The sequence below is a fragment of the Parambassis ranga genome, chromosome 1, assembly GCF_900634625.1.
Source record: "Parambassis ranga chromosome 1, fParRan2.1, whole genome shotgun sequence".
In the NCBI taxonomy this organism is placed as follows: Eukaryota; Metazoa; Chordata; class Actinopteri; family Ambassidae; genus Parambassis; species Parambassis ranga.
In genome coordinates this window covers 12,317,107-12,342,771 of record NC_041022.1, presented here as the reverse complement: position 1 = coordinate 12,342,771, position 25,665 = coordinate 12,317,107, and the positions used below count along the sequence as shown (strand labels likewise).

Genomic DNA, 25,665 nt, shown 5'->3' with positions numbered 1-25,665 from the left:
CACAAAGCACTTTACATGAGATAAACCCACAAAAACACGTGCCCAAGCTGTAATAGATAGACGTACCGTGTCTCTTCCTTCTGTGTTGTCTGCATTCCTGGACCACACCAACATTCCCCTACACACAGACCATGGAGATCTCCATTTCCACTTAGTCTGCAATCCTGTGCATTTCTGCACGGTAACAGAACCAATTTTCAGTCAAGAATCTGCAGAAACAATGTTGATGTGGCATTTTGTTCGGCTGTTTGTAACTTACAATTGGCGCACCATTTTGTTCTGCTATTAAGCCTGTTGTCTTACATTACCACTAGCTTTGAGTAAAACTGCTTAGCAGCATTTGAGTGAAATAAGAATTGTATCTATCTTTTCCTCTCTTAGGTTGCTATGGTGTTGCTGCAGATGACATCAGTGATCAGTGGTCATGTGATCGCTGTATGGAAGGAAGCTTTACAGCAGTAAGACGATTATATGATTTCATTTAATTTCTGTGACAGATAAATCTTAGAAGGAGGGTAACCACAGGTTAGTGCAAGGCTGTTGGACAACAGTACTGATGAAAACTACTGCACGCTCACTGTGAGCTTCAATTATATTTATAGGAACAACATCTCAGTTGTAGATAGATTTATGACACAGAGATCTCCCAAAGATCCAGCACAAATCAAAATATTGTCTTTCCAAATATATTTGTGGTTTTTGGGTCAGGCATTATTCTTTTCAACAATGTTATCTTAACATGTATAGGCCCAGTAGTAGCCTGGGAACCAGACAGACTTATTTTATTTGATCTGGTATAGCGTCTCTTGGCATTCATTCAGATGTCTATATTGCTTTCCCACAAATCACACCCCTCTCTCTGGTGTAGGGTGGGTAGATTCATGGACTATAGATATGGATATAAGAGAGATTGTGAAGCTCAACCTTTGTTTTTATACAGTGGCTTTACGGCACTGTGTGTACAACTACAAAAGAAAGAAAATCACTTGTTGTATTTGAATTGGTTGTAGGTCACTCCAGCAGTGTAGTTTCTGGTCTGTGTGGTCACATTTGTCTGGAATTGACAGGCTTACTTGAGTACTTGTGGTAAAGAGACCACCTTTCCCACAATGCTGCCGTCTAACAAAGATGTGGCTGTGTCCCTTTACCAGCACTTCTTTTGTAATTGTCTTTACTAATTGTTATGACTTTAGCAAACGGTAAATAAATACTTCCTCTCTTTCTTACTCTCTCTCTCTGTTTACTCAGGAATGCTGTCTCTGTAACCTCAGAGGTGGAGCTCTGAAGAAAACCCAAAACGACAAGTGAGACAAGCTTTTGTTTTGTGATTAGCTCTGCATACTCCCTGATCTGCAGAGCACAGCCAATTGAACTGTCTGTGTATCTTAATCATTATACCTATTAATTTGTTTATGGGTATGTGTGTATATATGTATAGATGGGCCCACGTGATGTGTGCTGTAGCATTACCAGAGGCAAGGTTCAGCGATGAAGCCAAGAGGAGTCCCATTGACACCAGCAGGATCCCCATGCAGCGTTATAAACTGGTGAGGAGACACACACACACACACACACACACACTCCTTAAGGACTGGCCTAGCCTAATTAATGAAGTGTTCACAGTTGTAATTAACAATGTGAGATGAACATGCCCGCAATCAAAGCTAGATAATTAACCACTGGTGGGAGGGAGAGGGGGTTTGTGTGCATAGGGCTGTCCGTGTTCTAGTGTTTGCCTGTATGTGGGTAGGTGTGCGTCTGGCTCCCTGTGTGTATGTGCTTGTGTTTATAGTGTGTGTGTCTACCTTCTTAATGAAAGAGCTGGTGTATGTATCTCAGCAGAGCTGACATGTTGCCACTATAGTTAGCTCACTGCTGCAGGCACCATGATGGCTCAGCAGAAAGTGAGGTGTTGGAGGAGCACATCCTAACACAAGATGGATAACAGAGACGTTATACTGCTTATGGATTCCTACCAATCATACACTGATTCAGCAATTATTGGTGCGTGTAAAGCCAAGCGGCAGTATCTCTGATAGATCACAGGATCCTACCTGCAAAGTTAGAGTAATGAAGATGAGAATAATAACGTGGTCATAGTAGGCAAATGCCCATACATTCACTTGCTGACAGCATTGCAGCACCACTGTCATACTCCACCTACAAATGATGATTGATAAGTTTGTGTTCTAAGGTGTGAAGGGGTTGATGCGTACATCCACCTCAACTCTGTGAGTGATTATGCAGATATTGATATTGATATTGACCATATGATTGACTGTTGCAAGTCAACATTATCTGAGAAAATGTATGACCCCTAGTGCAGCCAACCATTCTCAAGGCCTTATCACCCAAGGAGGTTCATTATGGGTAGGGCTGCCTTCTGAATAAACGAAACAAACAAACCAAAATACCACTACCCTGATAAGTAGTAGAAAATGATGTAGGAGATATTACTGCCCTGACACTGAACAGGACACTGACTTTGTGGACACATTGACATTACCCACAGGGTATTTACTTTTCACCTCATTGAAATTAAGCTCATTCAGATCTAAAAGCACAGGCCACAAAGTTAGTATCCTTAATCACTTTCACAGACCAAATGAACAAAATTAAAATTGTAATTCAGACCGGAAAGGGTGAAATGCTCATAAAAAGTCTCTGACATAGTTATGTTAGACATATAGTTGCTAAAGTGGAAGGACCAAATTACTTTTTCGTACATTTTCTTTTGTATGCTCTATTGTTTGTGTGTTTTTGTGCTCCACGAGCCACGTGTTTTGAAGTTCGCATTGGACCCATCGCCCCTGCAGTAGCCCAGTACATTCATAATTTACTATCACACAACATGTGCACACGTACGTGCACGCACACACATTCATAATTTACTGTGGGAATGTTCTTAACGCATGGCTCAACACGGGCAACCAAATACACTCTGCAGAAGGCACCAGAATGGGAGGAAAATGGGTTAGGCGCGCACACATACACACACACACACACACACACACTTTAAACACACATTAAAATGTAAAGCTATGTTGACATATTTACATTGCTTTATGTTCTCACACAACTCTGCCAACAATACATTAATGTTCATTTATTCACAGAGTTTAGATACACATACGGTGCACTGCATGCCAGTCAGGATCTTGTCAGTTTGGCCTCAATAGGTGGATGAGACAGTAGGGCCAGTTCATCAGCACACTGCTGTCCATAATGGAGTTGGTATGGGAAAAGCCTTTATAAAATGTAGGTCAAGTTAGTCACCAAGAAAAAAAAAACAGACTGAAAGTCTGAAATAGAGTTTGGAAGCCATGGAGGCTTCATTAATAGAAAAAAGGATAAAGTTAGGATTTTTGTCACGCATTTTAAATGAAGCATTTACTTGAACTTTTTCAAGAAGAAACGAAAAGCCTCTCCATACGCACCATACCTCCAGATTCTTACCTGATATCTGATAATCGTGAAGGCGAAGTCATCTGTGCTGTAGAGGATAAATTTAATTAATGCAGTCTGGTTTAACAGAATTAGATCCGTTATTGATTTTTCAAAGAAATGAACAGAGAGGTTAAAACATTATGTGCTGTTTTGTGCTATTTTCATGCATATTTCTTTATGCAAATGATTCTAAAATATAATCTAAAAAATATTAATTTTTTGATATTATGGTCTCACACACAGCACACACCTGATTATAATAGTGATTGTGACAGCTTTTAGCACATCAGTTATTTCCTGTTTGAGCTCACTTGCCCATAGCATAACCTCTGTGAAGGAGTTTGACTATATATAGGCATATTATATGTCAATGTGTATGGATATTTTAATGTGGATTTCCAGGGAATTAGATCAATGAATATATTACCTTCAAAGAGATGTGAAACTGCACCACTAAAAGAAAAGAAGCAGACAGGCTGAGCAAGTGAAGCGAAAAGAGAGCGTAGATGGGTGTTTTATTAGGAGAGTGAAGGAAATGTACTGAGATGGGAGGCATGCGAAAGAGGTGAAAGAGGAAAAGGGAGCAAGTCGGGTTATAATAGGAGCATGCCGTCATTTTTTCCCTTTAGTGGGAAAGCAAGGGATTTGTGGGAGAGAAGGAGAGAGGAGATGCCACAGTAGAGGAAATTGACTTGATGGGCTGGTTGGTGCACAAAACCGAGGGATAGTCTTAAAAATTTAGGTACGAGCGTGTCTGTGCATGGGTGCGTGGCAGTGTTGTGTTTTATGGCCTCTGTGTGTGCCGCTCACAGACCTCATATGATGGAAACATACACATCACAGCCTCAGTTTGTTGTGGAAACCTGAAATGATGTCATCTGAGTGGTCTTTTTTGAGGGTTTCCTTGTATTGTACCAATAACATGTTTCTGTTAGCTGTTGCCACAGCTCTCCCCCCTGCTCATGTTGTTTTCTCGTTACAATGATTTGTTGACACTACAGTATCCAATAACAGTGCTTTCAGCAGATTTCACAGATTATTTGGCGCACTTGATGATTTTAAATGATGTTAGGGGGGTTATGGCAAAACTGAGTGATGATTCCAGGCTGTTTTTATCTTTAATGAGCTGCTTTTTTATTGTGCTTTTTTTTTTACTTGAAATCATGAGGTTTCCTTCACTGCAACACAGACCCTCCATTGTTGACAGTTAGTTTAATGCAGTTTGCAATAGAGAGAATGAAAAAGCAGGTGATGCGACAGATGATTTTGTGGTATTTCCTTAGATCTCTGTTAAAATAAATTTTACATTCTCAAGCTGTCCTTAATGCAGTGCTTCTCAAACTGGCAACAAGGGGCATGGACATCAAGGAAAAAAAGTGAAGCTGAGGTGAATGAATATAATTTATGAAGGGAAAAATTCTGTCGTGCCAGTTTTTAATCATTAAAACTCAACTTTGATAAGTTGTTTTTGTTAATTTTTAATGATAATTTGTAAATGTCGGTCGGGGAGAAAATGTTTGAGAATCACTTAATGGAGAAATTAACCACCAAACCAGATGTTTCTCACTATAATATGTTGTGTTGAATGTACTGTTACAGCTGTGAAGTCACTTGAAGGACCCCTTGAAGCAGGGCTTTGTTTGTTTTGCTTAAACCTATGATTGGGCCAAACCACATCACCTCACTGGGCGAGGTGTGAATCAACCTTTTTCATGTCTGCGTTCAATTTGTATGAAAAGATCAATTCATGGATTGGCCTTGGATTTAATAGCAAGACAATACGGGTTTTTAGGCCACAGTGACCGTATTGTACACATCCTGGCATGTTTCAGACTGTTGCACATCATCACTAATTTCTGTGTGCGGCATTCCCTGTTTCCACTGGCATCTTGTGATAAGGTTGAATTTGATCTAGTCATGCAAAGTGTGGCTCAAAAAAGTCAGGGAATATAAAAGTTTCCTACATTTTTTTTTTCAAAATTCAAATATTGGTATTATCTAGCTTGTAACCTTGTGTTAAGGCTCTACATGTTGAAGATAAAATTGTACATGTTTAAAGCTCAATTTTTTCAATGCCAAGGTGTTCCTAGCATTATAGTGAAAGCTCAATGAATGTGTAAGGTTTTTAGTGTTTCGTCTGGTCTGTGTGTGTTTACAGAAGTGCATCTATTGCCGTAAACGATGTGCAGGGAAGCGGCAGGCGGGTGCTTGTATACAGTGCTCGTGTGGCCGGTGTCCCACCTCCTTTCATGCGACCTGCGCCCATGCTGCTGGTGTGATCATGGAGCCTGATGATTGGCCGTATGTTGTGTCAATCACCTGCCACAGACACCAGTCTCGGAGTTTATCAGCTGTAAGTTAAAGGACAAGTATTCACCACATCTGATATGAGCCAAGCAGTAAGAATGGACAAGTCAATGTGCTGACATTTCATTAATCTTCTGCAAGACTGATATGGATAGCTGACTCCATTGTAGTAATTTGTAGTTTTTGCATGACTGGGGATCACATACCAAAATCCATTTCCTTTAAAGCTGTCGCACCAGCTGAATCTAAATTGCACTGAAGTTCAGTATTATCAGCACTAACTGCTAGATTGAAGCTAAACTCACAAACTATACTCTTGAGTGACACTTTAAGTTGTTAGGGCAAACCTTTAAGCACCACAGTGTCAGGTTTTAGGTCAACATTTGGATTAAAAAAAATGGTTGTGTTTAGATAAAGCAAATTTGCCTTTCTAATATTGCACCTCTATTAATTAAAAGGTAGTTTGTTCTTTTGTAACATAGGTATAATATTGTTTGTGAACACTTCTTGCTATTGAATATGTGTTAAAAGCAGTATAAAATTACACATCTACCTTCAGCTGTACAGCAAGATGCATGACAATTTTAACTGGTATTGTGCATCCTTTTTAATACTAAAATAATTAATGTAATTAATACTAATTAATGTAAAATGTTCAAGCTAAATTTTAACTTGTGCTTAGCTAATGCAACACAGACCTATGCTGTATTCACATGTAATCAGCCAGAGGGCAGACAAAGACCAAAAAAACACCATAAAAGCAGTATTTGTAATAATTTAATTAAAATTTTTCTCCTCAACCACCTACCTGGTTCCTTGTGAATGCTGCATAAAAGTTTGTGCGATTTAGTATATAATTTAATGTATAAAGTGTAATAAAAGTATTTATTGCATTGAAATGTGCATTATTTGCCTTAAAGGGTCAGTTCCCCTAAACATACTATATTTTCTTCACTTGGTTGATCCTTCTGTGGATTCCCCAATTCAAGTGGGACGCTGTTTCTGGAAGACGTGTTAATATTACGACATGTTACTAATGTATTTAAATGCAATTCTCAACACAGGGACTGATCTCAAATCCTGGACACAACACACCAAATCTGACTGCCTGGCAAATGGTAAATAAGAAAATATTTTCAGTGATCTGGGTATCGGACCCTTTTTAACGCAAATAAAAGTAACACTATTGTCTTCATCACTTTCCATAGAGGGCTTTAGTTTGACTGTATGCATTGGTTTAATTGCTGCTCCCTACTCTGTCTATGCCAGAAGCAGCGAGTGTGCCAAGGTTCCATCTCAGTGGGCCAGACAGTGATCTCCAAACACAAAAACCTGCGATACTACAGCTCCAAGGTCACCGAGATCACTTCCCAGACGTTCTACGAGGTCATGTTTGATGATGGCTCTTTCTCTAATGATACCTACCCTGAGGATATAGTGGTGAGGATATGTTTAATAAGACACGCGCTAAAGGTCATCTCACAATTGTATGGGGGTGTTTCAGTGATTTACACTCTCTCATTAGCAATGTTTCTTTTTTTAATTACTCTAGGTCTTTTTTCTTTCTCTTAACCCCTTTGAAATGATCATGAAACACCATGGATTTCTGTAACAGTCTTTCAAAGAGGAAATACAATATCAGAGGGCCACTGAGTTGTCATGGTGTATGGTAACTGACGCAATGTTCTTGAACCGTTAACACAGCCACACACACCCCAGACTGATTCAGGCGTATTCAAATGTGCTGTGGGTAATAACATGCTAGAGGACATGAAGACAACAAATGAATAAGAACGAGGCAGAGTGGGAATGAGGCATCCTTATTTTCTTGTGAATAGATTAAGGCAGATTGTTTACACTATAGACACGCAACTGAATACTGAACTATTGTTTTCACAAGGCACACATCTTCCAAACATTCTGATTCTAAAATTGTCAATACAGTTTTTTATTTTTTATTTTTTAAAGCAATTTTATTGCTGATGGTATAAAAATATGATAATTAAAACCTCTGTACATATAGATTACAGCAACATTAACTATTATTTACTTGTGTTTGCAGAGCAGAGATTGTGTGAACCTGGGTCCTCCTGAAGTGGGGGAAGCTGTTCAGGTGAAGTGGCCTGATGGGCTATTTTATGCGGCCAAATACCTGGGATCCAGTGTGTCTTACATGTACCAGGTATAAACACACACACACACTGCAGTAAAATACTTTATCATGCCCCCAGTCAATGTGCAGAGCAGAGACAGACAGATGACCCAAGCTGTGCAGATTGAATTTTTTTCCTGTGGATGTTGAATAAACTCACAGGCACAATTGTAGGTCACAGCGAGACAGCAGTAAACTTGTTGAACTCCCTCAACATCAGTCATCGTGACTCCTGTGACGTGTTCAAGGTCCCCTGTGCTATGTATGGAAAGGTGGAGAGAGGAAAAAAGAAAGAGGACACTTGAGAAAGATTGAAGAAGGTGCTGAACTAATGGTGACTAAAGGGGAGATTGAAGATGATGGGAGGATGAAAAGACAGATATAGGAAGCTAAAGCTGTTCAGAGTGATAGAAAATGGGTAGAGAGAGAGGAGATGGAGAAAGCGAGACCAAAAGGAGGATGAGAAGGAGGTGACAATCTGCATTATTCAAACTCACTGAAATATTCACTAAGCATAGAGTCATGCGGCTTCCACTCAAGGCTTTATTTAGTTGAGGTGGGCGTCAACCATTAGTTATGCACAAATGCATCTGTGACGCACATACTTGGATAGGTCAGATTAAAAAAAAAAATTAAAAAATCACGAACAAGAACTTTCCATTGTCAAGGTGTCTTCAGATATATAACTCTTTGGCCTGTGTTAAGATCAACATTGGAGTTCTTAAGCAGACAACATGCTTTCAGAGAGGAAGAAGAAGCTGCTGCTTTTTTTTATCAGCACTTACATTTGATGCAGTGAAAAAAGCATTTGTGGTCTGTGATGAAATGGGCCATTCATTCCATAATAATGTTATTATGAAAAACAAACTATTTCCAATGGCCTCTATGTTACGTTATATAAATTGAATAGCCATATAAAGACTAACATACTGTATATATATTTAAGTATTAAATGTATTTTTGTGTATTTTCCATATTCAACATTAAATCTTCTCCTCTCTCACCTGAATTATGGTGACTTGACAGCTGATAGCACAAAGTAATAATAGACAATGTAACTACTGCTAACTAATCACTACTCATTGTAGTGACCATATGCCACACTTAGCAAAAAAACGGCCTGATATGCCACAATGGCTGCATGTTCCACTATCATGTACATGTACTTGTATTAAGGCTTAAAGTTATGCTAAATTAAGGTAGAGGCTGCTGACATTCAACAAAACCAGATTATCCTCGCTCTAGGAATACCTTTGTATTCACTTGTAATAGGTTGCACAGCTTAAATTTGGTTCTAGTTGAACTTCTTTCCACACTAAATGCACCGCCTCCTGCTGTTTTTTTTGTGCAGCACCTTATTAATTCACCCTCATGCCTTTACATTTAGAGCACAAATACAATCCAACCCATTGAAGCTTGCTGTCAAATACAAATACTAAGATTAATTGCTTTCACTTGGAAAACAGAAAAATGCCCAATGATAATTAAACTCATGTAATGCACTTAGATAATAGCTGAATATTGTCCTCGTCTTCTCAGGTGGAGTTTGAAGATGGGTCTCAGGTGCTGGCAAAAAGGGAAGATGTCTATACTCTAGATGAAGACCTGCCCAAAAAGGTGAAGCGTAGACTTGTAAGTATATACACTTAAATTAAAAAAATAAATATGCTATTCCCACATTAAGTGTTTTGTTTTGTTATTACTCATCTTTGTTTCTGCATGTGCTGTTTTGTAGTCAACGGCCTCAAGCATGCGTTTCCAAGACGCCTTCTTCACCACACAGGGGGAAAGGAAACGACAGAGAACACCAAATTCACGCTTCCAGAAAGATTATGTGGCCCTGCCAGGCCTCCGTACAACTGCCAAAAGCACATGGGAGCAACGTAGCCACAAAGGGAAATGAAGTCATGGAGAGGGATTGATGACAAATGAATGCACTGGAGCAACAGTGGATATAGAGGGGTGTGTGTGTGTGTGTGTGTACGTTTCGGGGTATCTGCTTTCATCTTAACAGCCATTACCCACACAACTTCCCTGTGAACAGTTCAGAGAAATAACATAAGGGAATGGGTGATTTGGGTTGGGTGGATGTTGACTTGCGTGTACTTGTACATTAGAAGCTGGTGTTTGGATGGTGTGACAGGCTGAAGAGGAACAGACCATTGGACAGTTGGGACTGTTATAGAACAGGATAACAGAGGGCATTGTTGCCTCAGTTGCCTCGTGCTTTCACATCCATCAGGGAAAATAATCGTGACCTACAATTGTCACATCACCCTTTTTGAAATAAAACAACAATATTTCTTTGTACATGTAAAATTCAAAGGTGAGATTTTTTCTACATAGTCTGCCTATGGTAGCCTTTTGGTAGCTTTATGGTTTGTTATTTTCCGGTTTGGATTGAATGTTTATGTACTCTGCTTGTAGTATTTTTTTCCTCCACGTCTTACACGTCTTTCTCCTCGCATGTTCAACATTGTCTCCTAACTGCTTCTGCTGGGCCGAGTCCGATTACACTACAATGGCTTCCTCTCTGCACTGTCATTTTGAACCATGCAACAGAAATGTGTGAATCCTGTAATTTGATATTTAAAAAAATTAAGAATGCTTTAAGCATTTCCTCAGCACATAAAAGCTACTCAGACTGGAAGCCATGCCTTTGTATTGGATCTGGTGTCCTATTAACGTGAAATGCTACTGTTGCCCTGTTGAATGAATCACATTGTTGAAATTATTTAAGATTTGTATTTATTTTTGGCTTGCTATAGTTGAACTATTGCTAACTGCTGTAAGGATAACAATAAAAAAAATACATGTTTTTTTAAATTAAATTCTCAGTTAATTTAAGTCAGTAAAAAGTTGCTGAAACATCTGTTGGACCAATAATTAGACATATAACACTATATTTAAATGGCTATTTTATTAAAATGTACAGCAAGTTCTGGATGATGGATCCTTTTTTTCTAAATGTGTATTTATAAGACTCAGATTGGACTCTTGGAAAGTCTTTAGAGGTGATCGATAAGTTTATAGTCCAAGGTAATACATTCAACCTTTCAGTCGGTGGGATGTGGGTCCCTTCGTTGTAGAAGTCGGCATCATTGAGGACCAAAATAGCAGTTAACAATATTAAAATTATAACCAGTGAACTTCTAGTCTAAGATACCAGTTACCAGAATAGGGAAAGTGTAGGACAACAAGTTCAGGACTGTTCCCAGCAGATTTCCTGCAGCTTGGCAGGTGGTATCTTAAGTGGCCATGGCGAGGCATCAAAAAGCTGTGTATCCCCATGGTAACCATGTCATGACCGGCTTCATATGGCTCTTTGTGATATTGAAGCCAAAGCAAAAACACAGGCCGTCTCTGATGAAAAAAGCCAAAAAGCAGGAGAGGGATAAACTTTTACCAGCGTTCCTCTGTGTGACTGCACAAACACACACTACTGTTGTGAAACCTTTGACAAACACTGTGTAGGACTCAAGGTGAACTACTTAAAACGATTAAATGTGCTTAAACTGATTTTAATGGCAGACACTACAACAAAAAGCACATCAATAAGGGCTGAATTCCACTAAGAGGAGGTGTGTGCATGTTGCTTTATGTTACACTTAATGGAGTTAAACCATTAATAACACATTTTCTATTCAAGATAAACATGTGTGCTGTGACAGAGGTCCGTTAAGCTCCTCTTATTACATCTGTCCAATGTTTTTGTCCGCCATGTTGCAAAACCTTGCTTACATCGTTAAGAGGAAAAACTCACATCAATTATATATCTCACCTGCAAAGGTTTGGTTGTACATCCCCACAGTGTCGTTGCATTATCAAACCCTAAATGTTCTTCTGCTGTGTGGGATAGAGTTCAGGCGGGATCCAAATGCAGACTCAAAAACATACCCAAAATCCAAGCAAGCTTTAATAACGAGAGCCAAAAGGTCCAACAAAAAATCCAATAATCCAAAAGGTGCTGACATGAACAGACAAACTAAATAAAAACAAGACATCCAGAACTAAAATCAAGAACATTGGAAACTTTGAAGTAACACAGGAAGACAAGGCAGGAACAACACATAACAGACTGACAAGGACGAAGGGGTTCAAGGGGTAACAAGACACAGGGCAAACACATTAGGGCATGGCAAACAGAAGTAAAATAAGAAAAACAAAACAAAACATGGCAACATAAGCCAGGAATAATACTCCAAAATAAACAGGAAAACAGCAGAACTGAGGATCATGACAATTTCAGTTTTTCAGAAGCTTCTGCTCTTCACTCACTGCTCAAATCTGGTTCCTAAATCTGATTTAACTGGACTGAAAGAATAGCGGGGCTAGACGCCCTGTGAGGCTGGATTTCTCATTATACTTCGAAAATTGCACAGTTGGACACAAAACATTAAAATAAATAAAAGAAGGAGGTAGTATTACCATTCTAAGCATTTTTTTATTAGCAGGGAAGAAACTCTTACAACGACAGGCTGACTGTCAGTGCAGTGTGTCCATATCTGAGACTCAGTTTTAGCTTTGGTTTATTTATAGGTCTATTCAGGCCGATTTCTACTTTTGTGTTTGGTCATATTAAAAAATAAAAACACCACTACTAAATGATCAGATTACATCAGTTTGCAAGTCAGGTCATAAGTTAGTTTGCCTTAGATTGTTCCTCAGTTCTGTTCAGTCCACTTGGGGTCAGTGAATAAGTAGGCTGTAGGTCTAAGTTGTAAGTTGAACTCTTTAATGACCTTCTTAAAGGAATTTTTACTTATAAACTTGTACTTCTTTATCCTTTTATATACTCAAAATGAACTGTAATTTTTCTTCTACATCAGCAAAACATTTAATAAAACTAGAAAAGCATTTCCTGAAGAAAATGCAAGTTTGATTGCCGCAGCTGAAGCATTGCTTTGAATGCTGATGTGAACGATTGCTCTGAATTGCTGGAGAATCTGCAATCTGAACTTAATTTGCTGAAACACAGTTAAGAATTTAGAAAGATGAAGCTCTTATCTGGAAAAGTAGAAAATGTTTTAATATTATGAAGATATGAAAGAGAAACAGCTGAAGACAAGAACAGTATGAAGTCACAACCTTAAAGAATAGCCTGTGAATATACCATATGAAAGGTCTGAGGGTGGAATAATACCATAAGACTATAAGAAGCTCAGGCTGTGTGATTTGAATGTGGAAAAGTAGTATACAGCTGAAGGATGATCAATATGACAGATATAATGCTTAAAGTCTGATAAAGACTACAAATATGGCCGCTTTGTATGCTTCTAGTGTGTCAGCATGTCACCATGGTAACAGCCCTGCCTGCCTGCCTGCCTGCCTGCATCCATGGCAACCGGAATGTTTATCAGCTGCCCCTAACTGCAGCTCTCTTTCCCCCTCCTAATGCATTTCCTATGTAAAACCACCCTCCGAACAACGTCTCATATTCTCCAAACCGAAGACTTTAGACGAAAAATAAGAACACCGTCAGAATCCCAAGAAGTTGCTCTACAACTGGTACGATTTTTATGTCTGGGATGTCGAAGATGTGGAGATGGCGGCGAGTTAGAAAATATGGCAGCTCTGCTTCTCTGTTTTTGGTTTTACATTATGTCTTAATGGAGGAATGACCGGCACTCTCCCCGAACAGCTCGATCTACAGGCAAAACTGTTTGGTGTTGAGTTTTAAGACCGACACCAACAGAACCCAGACCATTTTTCCTTCGAACTGGTGGCCAAATTATCCCTGTCAGACAAAAGGTGCAGACGTGACAGCAGGATAGAAACGCAGAAACTGGTTTAATTTTTTTCCCTCCCGCACTCTGAGCGATGACTCACCCACTCTAGCTCCCAACATTCCACGCAATACACACTAATGTTAAACTCAGAAGAGACCTCAAAAACCACTTCATCTTTAATCCCCTATCATTTGAAGACGGAGCTGAACTTCCAAATTCTGAATACAACTTTTGAAGACCAAGACGTTGGAAGTATTTTAAGCCTCGAATGGTTTCTCTAACTTAATATTTGTAGGAGCAGTAGCATTTTGCAAAATGCATGGTTTGAAGGGCTCTCCCATTGACTCCAATGTTAATTTGAGGGTGGAAAATGTTTAATATTTTTAATATTATAATATTTGTAATTATTATTGAAGGTTTCCGGGAATGTCCTGCATGAGCTGAATCTTTTGATGTTTGAATGGTTTGAATCGGCCCATGCATTCTGAAGATATGCTGAGCCAAAAAACGTACGGAAGAATAATAATAACTAGAAAAGCATTTCCTGAAGAAAATGCAAGTTTGATTGCCGCAGCTGAAGCATTGCTTTGAATGCTGATGTGAACGATTGCTCTGAATTGCTGGAGAAACTGCAATCTGAACTTAATTTGCTGAAACACAGTTAAGAATTTAGAAAGATGAAGCTCTTATCTGGAAAAGTAGAAAATGTTTTAATATTATGAAGATATGAAAGAGAAACAGCTGAAGACAAGAACAGTATGAAGTCACGACCTTAAAGAATAGCCTGTGAATATACCATATGAAAGGTCTGAGGGTGGAATAATACCATAAGACTATAAGAAGCTCAGGCTGTGTGATTTGAATGTGGAAAAGTAGTATACAGCTGAAGGATGATCAATGTGACAGATATAATGCTTAAAGTCTGATAAAGACTACAAATATGGCTGCTTTGTATGCTTCTAGTGAGTCAGTCTGTCACCATGGTAACGGCCCTGCCTGCCTGCCTGCCTGCCTGCATCCATGGCAACCGGAATGTTTATGAGCTGCCCCTAACTGCAGCTCTCTTTCCCCCTCCTAATGCATTTCCTATGTAAAACCACCCTCCGAACAACGTCTCATATTCTCCAAACCGAAGACTTTAGACAAAAAATAAGAACACCGTCAGAATCCCAAGAAGTTGCTCTACAACTGGTACGATTTTTATGTCTGGGATGTCGAAGATGTGGAGATGGCGGCGAGTTAGAAAATATGGCAGCTCTGCTTCTCTGTTTTTGGTTTTACATTATGTCTTAATGGAGGAATGACCGGCACTCTCCCCGAACAGCTTGATCTACAGGCAAAACTGTTTGGTGTTGAGTTTTAAGACCGACACCAACAGAACCCAGACCATTTTGCTTCGAACTGGTGGCCAAATTATCCCTGTCAGATAAAAGGTGCAGACGTGACAGCAGGATAGAAACGCAGAAACTGGTTTAATTTTTTTCCCTCCCGCACTCTGAGCGATGACTCACCCACTCTAGCTCCCAACATTCCACGCAATACACACTAATGTTAAACTCAGAAGAGACCTCAAAAACCACTTCATCTTTAATCCCCTGGCATTTGAAGACGGAGCTGAACTTCCAAATTCTGAATACAACTTTTGAAGACCAAGACGTTGGAAGTATTTTAAGCCTCGAATGGTTTCTCTAACTTAATATTTGTAGGAGCAGTAGCATTTTGCAAAATGCATGGTTTGAAGGGCTCTCCCATTGACTCCAATGTTAATTTGAGGGTGGAAAATATTAAATATTTTTAATATTATAATATTTGTAATTATTATTGAAGGTTTCCGGGAATGTCCTTAATGAGCTGAATCTTTTGATGTTTGAATGGTTTGAATCGGCCCATGCATTCTGAAGATATGCTGAGCCAAAAAACGTACGGAAGAATAATAATAATAATAATAATAATAAAGACGTAGAAGAACAAGAGTTTGATTGCCTAGCAACGGCAATCAAACTAATAACTAGAAAAGCATTTCCTGAAGAAAATGCAAGTTTGATTGCCGCAGCTGAAGCATTGCTTTGAACGCTGATGTGAGTGATTGCTCTGAATTGCTGGAGAATCTGCAATCTGAACTTAATTTGCTGAAACACAGTTAAGAATTTAGAAAGATGAAGCTCTTATCTGGAAAAGTAGAAAATGTTTTAATATTATGAAGATATGAAAGAGAAACAGCTGAAGACAAGAACAGTATGAAGTCACGACCTGAAAGAATAGCCTGTGAATATACCATATGAAAGGTCTGAGGGTGGAATAATACCATAAGACTATAAGAAGCTCAGGCTGTGTGATTTGAATGTGGAAAAGTAGTATACAGCTGAAGGATGATCAATATGACAGATATAATGCTTAAAGTCTGATAAAGACTACAAATATGGCTGCTTTGTATGCTTCTAGTGAGTCAGTCTGTCACCATGGTAACGGCCCTGCCTGCCTGCCTGCCTGCCTGCATCCATGGCAACCGGAATGTTTATCAGCTGCCCCTAACTGCAGCTCTCTTTCCCCCTCCTAATGCATTTCCTATGTAAAACCACCCTCCGAACAACGTCTCATATTCTCCAAACCGAAGACTTTAGACAAAAAATAAGAACACCGTCAGAATCCCAAGAAGTTGCTCTACAACTGGTACGATTTTTATGTCTGGGATGTAGAAGATGTGGAGATGGCGGCGAGTTAGAAAATATGGCAGCTCTGCTTCTCTGTTTTTGGTTTTACATTATGTCTTAATGGAGGAATGACCGGCACTCTCCCCGAACAGCTCGATCTACAGGCAAAACTGTTTGGTGTTGAGTTTTAAGACCGACACCAACAGAACCCAGACCATTTTTCCTTCGAACTGGTGGCCAAATTATCCCTGTCAGACAAAAGGTGCAGACGTGACAGCAGGATAGAAACGCAGAAACTGGTTTAATTTTTTTCCCTCCCGCACTCTGAGCGATGACTCACCCACTCTAGCTCCCAACATTCCACGCAATACACACTAATGTTAAACTCAGAAGAGACCTCAAAAACCACTTCATCTTTAATCCCCTATCATTTGAAGACGGAGCTGAACTTCCAAATTCTGAATACAACTTTTGAAGACCAAGACATTGGAAGTATTTTAAGCCTCGAATGGTTTCTCTAACTTAATATTTGTAGGAGCAGTAGCATTTTGCAAAATGCATGGTTTGAAGGGCTCTCCCATTGACTCCAATGTTAATTTGAGGGTGGAAAATGTTAAATATTTTTAATATTATAATATTTGTAATTATTATTGAAGGTTTCCGGGAATGTCCTGCATGAGCTGAATCTTTTGATGTTTGAATGGTTTGAATCGGCCCATGCATTCTGAAGATATGCTGAGCCAAAAAACGTACGGAAGAATAATAATAATAATAATAATAATAATAATAAAGACGTAGAAGAACAAGAGTTTGATTGCCTAGCAACGGCAATCAAACTAATAAAGACGTAGAAGAACAAGAGTTTGATTGCCTAGCAACGGCAATCAAACTAATAATAACTAGAAAAGCATTTCCTGAAGAAAATGCAAGTTTGATTGCCGCAGCTGAAGCATTGCTTTGAATGCTGATGTGAACGATTGCTCTGAATTGCTGGAGAATCTGCAATCTGAACTTAATTTGCTGAAACACAGTTAAGAATTTAGAAAGATGAAGCTCTTATCTGGAAAAGTAGAAAATGTTTTAATATTATGAAGATATGAAAGAGAAACAGCTGAAGACAAGAACAGTATGAAGTCACAACCTTAAAGAATAGCCTGTGAATATACCATATGAAAGGTCTGAGGGTGGAATAATACCATAAGACTATAAGAAGCTCAGGCTGTGTGATTTGAATGTGGAAAAGTAGTATACAGCTGAAGGATGATCAATATGACAGATATAATGCTTAAAGTCTGATAAAGACTACAAATATGGCCGCTTTGTATGCTTCTAGTGTGTCAGCATGTCACCATGGTAACAGCCCTGCCTGCCTGCCTGCCTGCCTGCATCCATGGCAACCGGAATGTTTATCAGCTGCCCCTAACTGCAGCTCTCTTTCCCCCTCCTAATGCATTTCCTATGTAAAACCACCCTCCGAACAACGTCTCATATTCTCCAAACCGAAGACTTTAGACGAAAAATAAGAACACCGTCAGAATCCCAAGAAGTTGCTCTACAACTGGTACGATTTTTATGTCTGGGATGTCGAAGATGTGGAGATGGCGGCGAGTTAGAAAATATGGCAGCTCTGCTTCTCTGTTTTTGGTTTTACATTATGTCTTAATGGAGGAATGACCGGCACTCTCCCCGAACAGCTCGATCTACAGGCAAAACTGTTTGGTGTTGAGTTTTAAGACCGACACCAACAGAACCCAGACCATTTTTCCTTCGAACTGGTGGCCAAATTATCCCTGTCAGACAAAAGGTGCAGACGTGACAGCAGGATAGAAACGCAGAAACTGGTTTAATTTTTTTCCCTCCCGCACTCTGAGCGATGACTCACCCACTCTAGCTCCCAACATTCCACGCAATACACACTAATGTTAAACTCAGAAGAGACCTCAAAAACCACTTCATCTTTAATCCCCTATCATTTGAAGACGGAGCTGAACTTCCAAATTCTGAATACAACTTTTGAAGACCAAGACGTTGGAAGTATTTTAAGCCTCGAATGGTTTCTCTAACTTAATATTTGTAGGAGCAGTAGCATTTTGCAAAATGCATGGTTTGAAGGGCTCTCCCATTGACTCCAATGTTAATTTGAGGGTGGAAAATGTTAAATATTTTTAATATTATAATATTTGTAATTATTATTGAAGGTTTCCGGGAATGTCCTGCATGAGCTGAATCTTTTGATGTTTGAATGGTTTGAATCGGCCCATGCATTCTGAAGATATGCTGAGCCAAAAAACGTACGGAAGAATAATAATAACTAGAAAAGCATTTCCTGAAGAAAATGCAAGTTTGATTGCCGCAGCTGAAGCATTGCTTTGAACGCTGATGTGAGTGATTGCTCTGAATTGATGGAGAAACTGCAATCTGAACTTAATTTGCTGAAACACAGTTAAGAATTTAGAAAGATGAAGCTCTTATCTGGAAAAGTAGAAAATGTTTTAATATTATGAAGATATGAAAGAGAAACAGCCGAAGACAAGAACAGTATGAAGTCATGACCTTAAAGAATAGCCTGTGAATATACCATATGAAAGGTCTGAGGGTGGAATAATACCATAAGACTATAAGAAGCTCAGGCTGTGTGATTTGAATGTGGAAAAGTAGTATACAGCTGAAGGATGATCAATATGACAGATATAATGCTTAAAGTCTGATAAAGACTACAAATATGGCTGCTTTGTATGCTTCTAGTGAGTCAGTCTGTCACCATGGTAACGGCCCTGCCTGCCTGCCTGCCTGCCTGCATCCATGGCAACCGGAATGTTTATGAGCTGCCCCTAACTGCAGCTCTCTTTCCCCCTCCTAATGCATTTCCTATGTAAAACCACCCTCCGAACAACGTCTCATATTCTCCAAACCGAAGACTTTAGACAAAAAATAAGAACACCGTCAGAATCCCAAGAAGTTGCTCTACAACTGGTACGATTTTTATGTCTGGGATGTCGAAGATGTGGAGATGGCGGCGAGTTAGAAAATATGGCAGCTCTGCTTCTCTGTTTTTGGTTTTACATTATGTCTTAATGGAGGAATGACCGGCACTCTCCCCGAACAGCTCGATCTACAGGCAAAACTGTTTGGTGTTGAGTTTTAAGACCGACACCAACAGAACCCAGACCATTTTTCCTTCGAACTGGTGGCCAAATTATCCCTGTCAGATAAAAGGTGCAGACGTGACAGCAGGATAGAAACGCAGAAACTGGTTTAATTTTTTTCCCTCCCGCACTCTGAGCGATGACTCACCCACTCTAGCTCCCAACATTCCACGCAATACACACTAATGTTAAACTCAGAAGAGACCTCAAAAACCACTTCATCTTTAATCCCCTGTCATTTGAAGACGGAGCTGAACTTCCAAATTCTGAATACAACTTTTGAAGACCAAGACATTGGAAGTATTTTAAGCCTCGAATGGTTTCTCTAACTTAATATTTGTAGGAGCAGTAGCATTTTGCAAAATGCATGGTTTGAAGGGCTCTCCCATTGACTCCAATGTTAATTTGAGGGTGGAAAATGTTTAATATTTTTAATATTATAATATTTGTAATTATTATTGAAGGTTTCCGGGAATGTCCTTAATGAGCTGAATCTTTTGATGTTTGAATGGTTTGAATCGGCCCATGCATTCTGAAGATATGCTGAGCCAAAAAACGTACGGAAGAATAATAATAAGAATAACTAGAAAAGCATTTCCTGAAGAAAATGCAAGTTTGATTGCCGCAGCTGAAGCTTTGCTTTGAACGCTGATGTGAACGATTGCTCTAAATTGCTGGAGAATCTGCAATCTGAACTTAATTTGCTGAAACACAGTTAAGAATTTAGAAAGATGAAGCTCTTATCTGGAAAAGTAGAAAATGTTTTAATATTATGAAGATATGAAAGAGAAACAGCTGAAGACAAGAACAGTATGAAGTCACAACCTTAAAGAATAGCCTGTGAATATACCATATGAAAGGTCTGAGGGTGGAATAATACCATAAGACTATAAGAGGCTCAGGCTGTGTGATTTGAATGTGGAAAAGTAGTATACAGCTGAAGGATGATCAATATGACAGATATAATGCTTAAAGTCTGATAAAGACTACAAATATGGCCGCTTTGTATGCTTCTAGTGTGTCAGCATGTCACCATGGTAACAGCCCTGCCTGCCTGCCTGCCTGCCTGCATCCATGGCAACCGGAATGTTTATCAGCTGCCCCTAACTGCAGCTCTCTTTCCCCCTCCTAATGCATTTCCTATGTAAAACCACCCTCCGAACAACGTCTCATATTCTCCAAACCGAAGACTTTAGACGAAAAATAAGAACACCGTCAGAATCCCAAGAAGTTGCTCTACAACTGGTACGATTTTTATGTCTGGGATGTCGAAGATGTGGAGATGGCGGCGAGTTAGAAAATATGGCAGCTCTGCTTCTCTGTTTTTGGTTTTACATTATGTCTTAATGGAGGAATGACCGGCACTCTCCCCGAACAGCTCGATCTACAGGCAAAACTGTTTGGTGTTGAGTTTTAAGACCGACACCAACAGAACCCAGACCATTTTTCCTTCGAACTGGTGGCCAAATTATCCCTGTCAGATAAAAGGTGCAGACGTGACAGCAGGATAGAAACGCAGAAACTGGTTTAATTTTTTTCCCTCCCGCACTCTGAGCGATGACTCACCCACTCTAGCTCCCAACATTCCACGCAATACACACTAATGTTAAACTCAGAAGAGACCTCAAAAACCACTTCATCTTTAATCCCCTATCATTTGAAGACGGAGCTGAACTTCCAAATTCTGAATACAACTTTTGAAGACCAAGACGTTGGAAGTATTTTAAGCCTCGAATGGTTTCTCTAACTTAATATTTGTAGGAGCAGTAGCATTTTGCAAAATGCATGGTTTGAAGGGCTCTCCCATTGACTCCAATGTTAATTTGAGGGTGGAAAATGTTTAATATTTTTAATATTATAATATTTGTAATTATTATTGAAGGTTTCCGGGAATGTCCTGCATGAGCTGAATCTTTTGATGTTTGAATGGTTTGAATCGGCCCATGCATTCTGAAGATATGCTGAGCCAAAAAACGTACGGAAGAATAATAATAATAATAATAATAATAATAAAGACGTAGAAGAACAAGAGTTTGATTGCTTTGCAGCAATCAAACTAATAAAGACGTAGAAGAACAAGAGTTTGATTGCCATGGCAATCAAACTAATAATAACTAGAAAAGCATTTCCTGAAGAAAATGCAAGTTTGATTGCCGCAGCTGAAGCTTTGCTTTGAATGCTGATGTGAACGATTGCTCTGAATTGCTGGAGAATCTGCAATCTGAACTTAATTTGCTGAAACACAGTTAAGAATTTAGAAAGATGAAGCTCTTATCTGGAAAAGTAGAAAATGTTTTAATATTATGAAGATATGAAAGAGAAACAGCTGAAGACAAGAACAGCATGAAGTCACGACCTTAAAGAATAGCCTGTGAATATACCATATGGAAGGTCTGAGGGTGGAATAATACCATAAGACTATAAGAAGCTCAGGCTGTGTGATTTGAATGTGGAAAAGTAGTATACAGCTGAAGGATGATCAATGTGACAGATATAATGCTTAAAGTCTGATAAAGACTACAAATATGGCTGCTTTGTATGCTTCTAGTGAGTCAGTCTGTCACCATGGTAACGGCCCTGCCTGCCTGCCTGCCTGCCTGCATCCATGGCAACCGGAATGTTTATCAGCTGCCCCTAACTGCAGCTCTCTTTCCCCCTCCTAATGCATTTCCTATGTAAAACCACCCTCCGAACAACGTCTCATATTCTCCAAACCGAAGACTTTAGACAAAAAATAAGAACACCGTCAGAATCCCAAGAAGTTGCTCTACAACTGGTACGATTTTTATGTCTGGGATGTCGAAGATGTGGAGATGGCGGCGAGTTAGAAAATATGGCAGCTCTGCTTCTCTGTTTTTGGTTTTACATTATGTCTTAATGGAGGAATGACCGGCACTCTCCCCGAACAGCTCGATCTACAGGCAAAACTGTTTGGTGTTGAGTTTTAAGACCGACACCAACAGAACCCAGACCATTTTTCCTTCGAACTGGTGGCCAAATTATCCCTGTCAGACAAAAGGTGCAGACGTGACAGCAGGATAGAAACGCAGAAACTGGTTTAATTTTTTTCCCTCCCGCACTCTGAGCGATGACTCACCCACTCTAGCTCCCAACATTCCACGCAATACACACTAATGTTAAACTCAGAAGAGACCTCAAAAACCACTTCATCTTTAATCCCCTATCATTTGAAGACGGAGCTGAACTTCCAAATTCTGAATACAACTTTTGAAGACCAAGACGTTGGAAGTATTTTAAGCCTCGAATGGTTTCTCTAACTTAATATTTGTAGGAGCAGTAGCATTTTGCAAAATGCATGGTTTGAAGGGCTCTCCCATTGACTCCAATGTTAATTTGAGGGTGGAAAATGTTAAATATTTTTAATATTATAATATTTGTAATTATTATTGAAGGTTTCCGGGAATGTCCTGCATGAGCTGAATCTTTTGATGTTTGAATGGTTTGAATCGGCCCATGCATTCTGAAGATATGCTGAGCCAAAAAACGTACGGAAGAATAATAATAACTAGAAAAGCATTTCCTGAAGAAAATGCAAGTTTGATTGCCGCAGCTGAAGCATTGCTTTGAACGCTGATGTGAGTGATTGCTCTGAATTGATGGAGAAACTGCAATCTGAACTTAATTTGCTGAAACACAGTTAAGAATTTAGAAAGATGAAGCTCTTATCTGGAAAAGTAGAAAATGTTTTAATATTATGAAGATATGAAAGAGAAACAGCCGAAGACAAGAACAGTATGAAGTCATGACCTTAAAGAATAGCCTGTGAATATACCATATGAAAGGTCTGAGGGTGGAATAATACCATAAGACTATAAGAAGCTCAGGCTGTGTGATTTGAATGTGGAAAAGTAGTATACAGCTGAAGGATGATCAATATGACAGATATAATGCTTAAAGTCTGATAAAGACTACAAATATGGCTGCTTTGTATGCTTCTAGTGAGTCAGTCTGTCACCATGGTAACGGCCCTGCCTGCCTGCCTGCCTGCCTGCATCCATGGCAACCGGAATGTTTATGAGCTGCCCCTAACTGCAGCTCTCTTTCCCCCTCCTAATGCATTTCCTATGTAAAACCACCCTCCGAACAACGTCTCATATTCTCCAAACCGAAGACTTTAGACAAAAAATAAGAACACCGTCAGAATCCCAAGAAGTTGCTCTACAACTGGTACGATTTTTATGTCTGGGATGTCGAAGATGTGGAGATGGCGGCGAGTTAGAAAATATGGCAGCTCTGCTTCTCTGTTTTTGGTTTTACATTATGTCTTAATGGAGGAATGACCGGCACTCTCCCCGAACAGCTCGATCTACAGGCAAAACTGTTTGGTGTTGAGTTTTAAGACCGACACCAACAGAACCCAGACCATTTTTCCTTCGAACTGGTGGCCAAATTATCCCTGTCAGATAAAAGGTGCAGACGTGACAGCAGGATAGAAACGCAGAAACTGGTTTAATTTTTTTCCCTCCCGCACTCTGAGCGATGACTCACCCACTCTAGCTCCCAACATTCCACGCAATACACACTAATGTTAAACTCAGAAGAGACCTCAAAAACCACTTCATCTTTAATCCCCTGTCATTTGAAGACGGAGCTGAACTTCCAAATTCTGAATACAACTTTTGAAGACCAAGACATTGGAAGTATTTTAAGCCTCGAATGGTTTCTCTAACTTAATATTTGTAGGAGCAGTAGCATTTTGCAAAATGCATGGTTTGAAGGGCTCTCCCATTGACTCCAATGTTAATTTGAGGGTGGAAAATGTTTAATATTTTTAATATTATAATATTTGTAATTATTATTGAAGGTTTCCGGGAATGTCCTTAATGAGCTGAATCTTTTGATGTTTGAATGGTTTGAATCGGCCCATGCATTCTGAAGATATGCTGAGCCAAAAAACGTACGGAAGAATAATAATAAGAATAATAAAGACGTAGAAGAACAAGAGTTTGATTGCCATGGCAATCAAACTAATAATAACTAGAAAAGCATTTCCTGAAGAAAATGCAAGTTTGATTGCCGCAGCTGAAGCTTTGCTTTGAATGCTGATGTGAACGATTGCTCTGAATTGCTGGAGAATCTGCAATCTGAACTTAATTTGCTGAAACACAGTTAAGAATTTAGAAAGATGAAGCTCTTATCTGGAAAAGTAGAAAATGTTTTAATATTATGAAGATATGAAAGAGAAACAGCTGAAGACAAGAACAGCATGAAGTCACGACCTTAAAGAATAGCCTGTGAATATACCATATGGAAGGTCTGAGGGTGGAATAATACCATAAGACTATAAGAAGCTCAGGCTGTGTGATTTGAATGTGGAAAAGTAGTATACAGCTGAAGGATGATCAATGTGACAGATATAATGCTTAAAGTCTGATAAAGACTACAAATATGGCTGCTTTGTATGCTTCTAGTGAGTCAGTCTGTCACCATGGTAACGGCCCTGCCTGCCTGCCTGCCTGCCTGCATCCATGGCAACCGGAATGTTTATCAGCTGCCCCTAACTGCAGCTCTCTTTCCCCCTCCTAATGCATTTCCTATGTAAAACCACCCTCCGAACAACGTCTCATATTCTCCAAACCGAAGACTTTAGACAAAAAATAAGAACACCGTCAGAATCCCAAGAAGTTGCTCTACAACTGGTACGATTTTTATGTCTGGGATGTCGAAGATGTGGAGATGGCGGCGAGTTAGAAAATATGGCAGCTCTGCTTCTCTGTTTTTGGTTTTACATTATGTCTTAATGGAGGAATGACCGGCACTCTCCCCGAACAGCTCGATCTACAGGCAAAACTGTTTGGTGTTGAGTTTTAAGACCGACACCAACAGAACCCAGACCATTTTTCCTTCGAACTGGTGGCCAAATTATCCCTGTCAGATAAAAGGTGCAGACGTGACAGCAGGATAGAAACGCAGAAACTGGTTTAATTTTTTTCCCTCCCGCACTCTGAGCGATGACTCACCCACTCTAGCTCCCAACATTCCACGCAATACACACTAATGTTAAACTCAGAAGAGACCTCAAAAACCACTTCATCTTTAATCCCCTGGCATTTGAAGACGGAGCTGAACTTCCAAATTCTGAATACAACTTTTGAAGACCAAGACGTTGGAAGTATTTTAAGCCTCGAATGGTTTCTCTAACTTAATATTTGTAGGAGCAGTAGCATTTTGCAAAATGCATGGTTTGAAGGGCTCTCCCATTGACTCCAATG

General features: G+C 39.5%; 1 protein-coding gene across 5 annotated transcripts in view; it reads left to right on the top strand.

Annotated features, from left to right (window-relative positions):
• Nucleotides 1-25,665, top strand: part of kdm4c (lysine (K)-specific demethylase 4C) — a 45,479-nt gene that overhangs the window by 13,975 nt on the left and 5,839 nt on the right. For 2 of the 5 annotated variants that reach the window (XM_028408368.1, XM_028408356.1), the window contains exons 15-23: nucleotides 382-458; nucleotides 1,249-1,304; nucleotides 1,439-1,547; nucleotides 5,606-5,800; nucleotides 6,819-6,872; nucleotides 7,024-7,194; nucleotides 7,817-7,936; nucleotides 9,446-9,538; nucleotides 9,642-10,732. In XM_028408368.1, the coding sequence (XP_028264169.1) occupies nucleotides 382-458; nucleotides 1,249-1,304; nucleotides 1,439-1,547; nucleotides 5,606-5,800; nucleotides 6,819-6,872; nucleotides 7,024-7,194; nucleotides 7,817-7,936; nucleotides 9,446-9,538; nucleotides 9,642-9,809 (1,043 nt within the window). In that variant the 3' untranslated portion in view covers nucleotides 9,810-10,732. Of the gene's footprint in view, nucleotides 1-381; nucleotides 459-1,248; nucleotides 1,305-1,438; nucleotides 1,548-5,605; nucleotides 5,801-6,818; nucleotides 6,873-7,023; nucleotides 7,195-7,816; nucleotides 7,937-9,445; nucleotides 9,539-9,641; nucleotides 10,733-25,665 lie in introns of those variants that run through there. The other 3 variants (XR_003670917.1, XM_028408376.1, XM_028408383.1) reach the window with 3 other exon arrangements.